The 7,395-nt window shown below is 49.2% G+C and overlaps 1 protein-coding gene across 1 annotated transcript in view; it reads left to right on the top strand.

Annotated features, from left to right (window-relative positions):
• Positions 1-7,395, top strand: part of LOC143285819 (C-Maf-inducing protein-like) — a 71,801-nt gene that overhangs the window by 57,018 nt on the left and 7,388 nt on the right. Inside the window, exons 11-16 of the mRNA XM_076593248.1 lie at positions 339-404; positions 1,296-1,322; positions 2,524-2,680; positions 3,901-4,014; positions 4,971-5,111; positions 6,522-6,716. Of these exons, the coding sequence (XP_076449363.1) occupies positions 339-404; positions 1,296-1,322; positions 2,524-2,680; positions 3,901-4,014; positions 4,971-5,111; positions 6,522-6,716 (700 nt within the window). The remainder of the gene's footprint in view (positions 1-338; positions 405-1,295; positions 1,323-2,523; positions 2,681-3,900; positions 4,015-4,970; positions 5,112-6,521; positions 6,717-7,395) is intronic.

The raw sequence follows: 7,395 nt of genomic DNA, 5'->3' as shown, positions 1-7,395 counted from the left end.
ACAAGCAGCTGCTTGTGAAATTTGAGAGGAGCCCTTTTGCCATGGTTACTGTTGTTGTTGTTGCCTGTTATTGTTCGCTTTATTGTCTTTTTATTTTATTTCTATTTATTATTATTATTATTATTATTTTCTTTTTTTTCTTTTTCTTCCCCCACCCCCCCTTCCCCCCAAAAAGGTCTCACTGAGCGCGTTGGGTTACACTGCTGGTCAGGCATCTGCTTGGCAGATGTGGTGTAGCATATATGGATTTGTCCAAACGCAGTGACGCCTCCTTGAGCTGCTGATAGTAATAACTGATACTTGTGGGGTACATGTAACTGACCGTTCCTTTCTCTCAGGTCCAAGTTTGCTGACTGGAGGGTCATTTTGGGGAGTCTGCTTCAGCCCATTCCATTTCCTGATGAGTAAGTGTGTGTGTGTGTCAGTGTGTGTGTGTGTCAGTGTGTGTGTGTGTGTCAGTGTGTGTCAGTGTGTGTGTCAGTGTGTCAGTGTGTGTGTGTGTGTGTGTGTGATTTGTATTGGGGTGTTTGTGTTGGGGTGTTCGTGTGTGACTGTGTTTGTGTGGGTGTGTGTGTGTGTTTGTGTGGTGGGGGTGATTGTGTGTGTGTATGTGATTGTGTGTGTGTGTGTATGTGTGTGTGTGATTTTTGTATGTCATTTGTGTTTGGATGTTTGTGTGGGGGTGTTCGCATGTAATTGTGTTTGTGTGTGTGTGTATGTGTGTTGTGGGGGTGATTGTGCGTGTGTGTGTGTGTCTGTGTGTGTGTGTGTGTGTTTGTGAATGTGTGTATACATGTGTGTGTGTGTGTGTGTGTGAGAGAGAGAGAGAGAGAGAGAGAGAGACGTGCACATGCCTGCAATTGTGAATGTCTTGAAGTGGTTTTTTTTTGTTTTTAGTTGTTTTGTTTTTTTTAAAGCACTAATGAAAATAGTACAGATAGAATAAAAATAATTCTTATGAAAATTGTACAGCTGACCACAAGATGGCAGTAGTGTGGATAAGAATATTACTGATGGATATGGTACTGATGAAAACAGAACTCGGCACATTGAGAAACGGACAGGAATAACTCGTGCTTTATTTGAATAACGACATACAGCTGAGAAGATTAACATGAGGTTGAGTGTGTAGGATACTTTGCTGATTGGTGGGGGTTTTTTTGTGTTTTTTTTATATTTTGTTTTGTTTTTTTTGCCGTAGAGACTTAGTGGTGTTCTTTGTGTGAGTCTGGGAGGAGTGCCTGTTTTTTCCTTTGAAAACTGTATTGAGGAATTCCTTCTTTTTGTTCTTGCAGTGCAATCGCAGACGTTGTATTTACGTCGTAAGTACAAATACATTTCTCCTGTGCTTGTGAGAGAGGGAGAGAGAGAGAGGGAGAGAGTGTGTGTATGTGTGTGTGTGTGTGCGTATACACGTATGTGACTGTATTTATTTTTTTTTTTTTTTTCTGATTTCCATGTATGCTTGTGTGCGCAAGTGTGTTGTTGATGCTCTGTTTGTGTGTGTGTGTGTGTGTGTGTTGTTGACGATGATTGCGTGTGTGTTGTTGATGATGATGTCTGTGTATCTGTGTTGTTGACCATGATGTGTATGTGTGTGTGTGTGTTGACGATCATGTGTGTGTGTGTGTGTGTGTGTGTGATGTTGCCCACGAAGTGTGTGTGCGAATGACGTGTGTGTGTGTGTGATGTTGACCATGATGTGTGTGTGTGTGTGTGTGTGTGTGTGTGTGATTTTGACCATGACGTGTGTGTGTGTGTGTGTGTGTGATGTTGACCATGATGTGTGTGTGTGATGTTGACCACGACGTGTGTATGTGTGATGTTGATCATGTTGTGTGTGTGTGTGTGATGTTGACCATGTTGTGTGCGTGTGTGTGATGTTGACCATGATGTGTGTGTGTGTGTGATGTTGACCATTGTGTGTGTGTGTGTGTGTGTGTGATGTTGACCATGATGTGTGTGTGTATGTGATGTTGACCATGATGTGTGTGTGTGTGTGTGTGTGTGTGTGTGTGTGTGCATGTGATGTTGACCATGATGTGTGTGTGTGTGTGTGTGTGTGTGATGTTGACCATGATGTGTGTGTGTGTGTGTGTGTGTGTGATGTTGACCATGATGTGTGTGTGATGTTGACTGTGACGTGTGTGTGATGTTGACCATGACGTGTGTGTGTGTGTGTGTGTGTGTGTGATGTTGACCATGACGTGTGTGTGATGTTGACCATGATGTGTGTGATGTTAACCATGATGTGTGTGTGTCATGTTGACCATGATGTGTTTGTGTGTGATGTTGACCATGATGTGTGTGTGTGTGATGTTAACCATGATGTGTGTGTGTGATGACCACGATGTGTGTGTGTGATGACCATGATGTGTGTGTGATGTGATGACCATGATGTGTGTGTGATGACCATGATGTGTGTGTGTGATGACCATGATGTGTGTGTGTGATGACCACGATGTGTGTGTGTGATGACCATGATGTGTGTGATGTTGACCATGGTGTGTGTGTGTGCCCCAGGAATATGAAGCGGGTGCTGCAGCAGATGGCGGGGGACAAGACGTGTGAGGTGCACCAGACCCTGCTGGGTATCAGGGAGGGCAAGGAGGGATGGTTTCACCTCTACTGCCCAGGGGGCATCGCCTGTGACGACGATGGGCAGCTCTGGGGCACCATGGTCAGCTGGATGTTTGTTTTTTTTGTTTTTTTTTTTCGTGTGTGTGTGTGTGTGTGTTGGGATGTGTTTGTGGTGGGAGGATGATTATGCGGATAATGTGTGTGTATGTGTGCGTGTGTTTCTGTGTGTGCGTATGTGTGTGTGTGTTTGTGGCGGGAGGTGGATTCTGGGGGTAGTGTGTGTTCGGAGGGGTGTGGGGGGATGTGTTTGTGGCAGGAGAAGGATTATGGGGGTAGTGTGTGTGTGTGTTTGTGTGTGTGTGTGTGTGTGTGTGTGTGTGTGTGTGTGTGTGTGTGAGGATGTGTTTGTATTGGAGGTGGATTCTGGGGATAGTGTGTGTGTGTTGGGGAGGGGGAGATGGATGTGTTTGTGGCGGGAGGAGGATTATGGGGGTAGTGTGTGTGTTTGTGTGTGCGGCGGGATGTGTTTGTTGTGTGAGGATTGGATGGTAGGAATATAGGGGTAATGTGTGTGTGTCTTAGGGTAATGTGCTTGTTCTGGGGAGGGTGTGTGTTTTGGGGGTAACGAGTGTTTGGGGATTATTTGTGTTTGTGTGTGTTGAGAGGGGGTGGGGGGGGGGTAATGTGTGTGTGTTGTTTGTATGTGTGGAATGTGTGTGTGTGTGTAGGGGAGTTAATGTGTGTGTGTTTGAGTATTGTATGGGGGTAGTTCGTTTGGATATAGATTGTTGAGGGATGGAGGTGGTTTGTGCATGTGTAGGGGGTAATGGGTGTGTGTGTTTGGGAGGGATTTGTGTGGATAATCTGTGAATGTGTGTGTGTGGGGAGGAGGTAGTGTGTGTATTAGTGTGTGGAGAGGGATGTGTGTGTCAGAAATATGTGGCGTGTGTGTGTGTATGTGTGTCAACTATATTGTTGATGACGTGTGTTGGTTTTACACAGCTGGAGACGTTGACCCAGTCTATGTGCATGTGCATATCAGGAGGGTGGAGAGTGAATTGTATATGTATGGGGGAATGTGTGTGTGTGTGGGAGGGGGTCGGGGGGGGGGGGGGGATTGTGTTTCTTCCTCCTTTAATATAAAGTCTTTTCACTTCAAGTGATATTAGACATGCAGTATGAATGCGTACATGTGTGTGTATGTGCGTGTGTATTTGTGTGTGTGTGAACACACATGCATTTGTGTGTGCATGTTGACAACTGTGTTCATTGTGTAAAACACATGTATCATGATTATTATTATTATTATTATTTGTACAGCTGGAGACTTTGATTCATTGCTGCTGTCGGCGCAAGAAGTTCCTGCAGGGAATGACCAAGATGACCGGCCCCGTCATGCTGCTGGCTCTGAGGGATAACTTGGCCGCCATGGAGGTCAGGGGGCTGTGGGGGGAGGGTGGGGGGGGGTGATTGTGTGTGGGTGGGTGAGTGTTAGGGGGGTGGGCGTTGTGTTTGTGTGTGGGTTAGGGGTGGGTGTGTGTGTGTGGGTGGGTGGGTGTGCGTTGTGTTTGTGTGTGAGCGGGGTGTGTGTTGGGATGGGTGGGTGGGTTGGTGTGTATGTGTGTGTGTGGGTGTTAGTGGGGTGGGCGTTGTGTTTGTGTGTGGGTGTGTGTGGGGAAGGGTTGGAGTGAGGGTGTTTGTGTGTGTGTGTTGGCGGGAGGCGGTTTGTGGGGGTGTTACGGGGGGGGTTGGTGTTGTGTGTGGGTGGGGTGTGTGTGGGGAGGTTGGGTTGGGTTGGAGTGAAGGTGTTTGTGTGTGTGTGTGTGTGTGTGTGAGTGTTAAGGGGGTGGATGTTGTGTTTATGTGTGGGTGGGGTTTGTATGTGTGTGGGGGAGGGTGGGAGTGAGGGTGTTTGTATGTGTGTTTGGGAGATTGGGGGGGTTGTTGTGTGTGTTGGTGGGGGGGGGGAGAGTGGGAGTGAGGGTGTTTGTATGTGTGTGTGTGGAGGGGGCGGGAGGGGTGTTATGGGGTATTGGTATTGTGGGTGTGTGTGTGGAGGGGTGTTATGGGGTATTGTGGGTGTGTGTGGGGGAGTGAGGTGTGTGTAGGGGTGGATAGGAGTGAGGAGGTGTATGTTGGGGGGCGGGGGATTATGGGTGTGGGAGTGAGGGTTTGTGTGTGTAGGGGGGCGGGGGATTGTGTGTGTGTGTTTTGTATTTACTCATATTTCCCCTCTCCTCACCAGTGATTTGTTATTATTCATTTACTCGTATTTTCTCTCTCCTCACCAATATTTATCTTCATTTACTCATATTTTCCCTCTCCTCCCCATTGATTTTTCATTTATTTGCTCCTATTTTCCTCCTCCCTCCTCCTCCTCCTGCCCCCAGACGGTGTGTGCCATGCTGGAGATGGAGGTGATAGAGAGCCAGGACATGAAGATGCAGATGATCACCACCCTGCAAACCACCGGCGACGGCAAGCGCATGTACGCACAGCTGTGCGACCGCCAGATTGCACTGCGTGAACTGGTTAGTGCTCTTACACTCACAGGTGCACTGTGTGAACTGATTAGTGCTCTTGCACTCACAGCTACTACCATCGCACATGCCACAGTGCTCTCACACTCACAGCTTATACTGTCCCACGCGCCAGATTGCACTGCATAAACTGATTAGTGCTCTCACACTCACAGGTACTACTGTCCCACATACCAAATTGCTCTACGTGAACTGGTTAGTGCCCAGGCACTCATAACTGCTCCTGTCCCACACATCAGAATGTACTGCGTAAACTGGTTAATGCTCTCACACTCACAGCTGCTACTGTCCCTCACACCAGATTGTACTGCGTAAACTGGTTAGTGCTCTCACACTCACAGCTACTACCATCCCACACACCACATTGCACTGCGTGAACTGGTTAGTGCTCTTAAACTAACAGGTGCACTGCCTGAACTGGTTAGTGCTCTTACACTAACAGGTGCACTTCATGAACTGGTTAGTGCTCTTACACTCACAGGTGTACTGTGTTAACTGTATAGTGCTCTTACACTCACAGGTGCACTGCATGAACTGGTTAGTGCTCTCACACTCACAGGTGCACTGTGTGAACTGTTTAGTGCTCTTACACTCACAGGTGGCACTGCATTAACTGGTTAGTGCTCTTTCACTCACAGGTATACTGTGTGAACTGGTTAGTACTGTCACACTCCAGATTGCACTGCGGAAACTGGGTTGTGCTCTCACACTCACAGCTCCTACTGTCCCACACGCACCAGCGTTTTCTCTCCCCCCCTCCACCAGACCTTGTTGAGTGGTGGTCTGGGCGCTGATCATTAGGATGAGATGATAACCGAGCAGGTGAAAGACATAGTGGCGGCTGAATGTGAAAAAGGTGTCACCAACAGTGGGCCTATCATGACAATGCTGTGATCATGGTTCCAGTGGTCGTTAAAAGGTGATTGGACCTAACAGCTTAATCCGAAAAACAGTTGTGTCACCGACAGAGCGCTGTGTTCAGGGTTCCAGTATTTGTTAAAATATGCTAGGAGCTAGTGGCTTAATTAATCCAAGAAACAGTGGTGTCACTGACAGTGCGCCTGTCATGACATTGCTGTGATAGGGTTCCAGTGGTTGTTAAAATATGATAGGAGGTAGTGGCTTAATTAATCCGAGAAACAGTGGTGTCACCGACAGTGCGCCTATCATGACATTGCTGTGTTCAGGGTTCCAGTATTTGTTAAAATATGATAGGAGCTAGTGGCTTAATTAATCCAAAAAACAGTGGTGTCACCGACAGTGCGCCTGTCATGACATTGCTGTGTTCAGGGTTCCAGTATTTGTTAAAATATGATAGGAGCTAGTGGCTTAATTAATCCAAAAAACAGTGGTGTCACCGACAGTGCGCCTATCATGATATTGCTGTGCTTCCCCCCACAGCAACAGAAGGGGGGGCCACGGAAGCTGACCCTCCCGTCCAAGTCCACCGACAGTGACCTGGCCAAAATGCTCAGCTCGGGGTCGTTCGGCAACCTGGAGTGCCTCAGTCTGGCCTTCACCCAGGTCACCTCCGCCTGCGCCCACGACCTCATCAAGCTGCCCTCCCTCCGCTACCTCAACCTCTGGTCCACGCAGGTGAGGGAGGGGATGAGGAGGGGGGAGGGTTGGGTGGGGGGGAGGTTTCGGGGCCTTGAGGGAGTTATTGGGAGTTGGGGGGTGGTAGTTTGGGGGTTTTGGGGTGGCTTGAGAGTGATATCAGGACTGGGGGTGGTGGGTGGGGTCTGGGGGGTTATTATGACTGGGGAGTGACATTATGGGGGCCTGGAGGGGTCGGTGGGGGGCGGGGTGTGGGGGTGGGGGTTAATAGGGCTGGGGGGTGGTAGGGTGGGAGCAGGGGGATGGTATTAGGACTGGGGATGGGGGATTGGGGGCTGACGGGGTTATTAGGGCTGTGGTTGGGGGTTGGGCTTTAGGGGAATATTAGGACTGGGGGGGTGGTAGGATTGGGGGGGTGATGGGGTTATTAGGGCTGGAGGGTGGTAGGGTTGGGGGGGTGATGGGGTTATTAGGGCTGGAGGGTGGTAGGTTGGGGGGGCTGACGGGGTTATTAGGGCTGGAGGGTGGTAGGGTTGGGGGGGGGGTGATGGGGTTATTAGGGCTGGAGGGTGGTAGGGTTGGGGGGGTGATGGGGTTATTAGGGCTGGAGGGTGGTAGGGTTGGGGGGGGGTGATGCGGTTATTAGGGCTGGAGGGTGGTAGGGTTTGGGGGGGGGGGGTGATGGGGTTATTAGGGCTGGAGGGTGGTAGGGTTGGGG

Source organism: Babylonia areolata, chromosome 9 (assembly GCF_041734735.1).
Source record: "Babylonia areolata isolate BAREFJ2019XMU chromosome 9, ASM4173473v1, whole genome shotgun sequence".
Classification (NCBI taxonomy): Eukaryota; Metazoa; Mollusca; class Gastropoda; order Neogastropoda; family Buccinidae; genus Babylonia; species Babylonia areolata.
The sequence above is the reverse complement of the archived record's forward strand: the minus strand, read 5'-3'. Positions and strand labels throughout refer to the sequence as shown.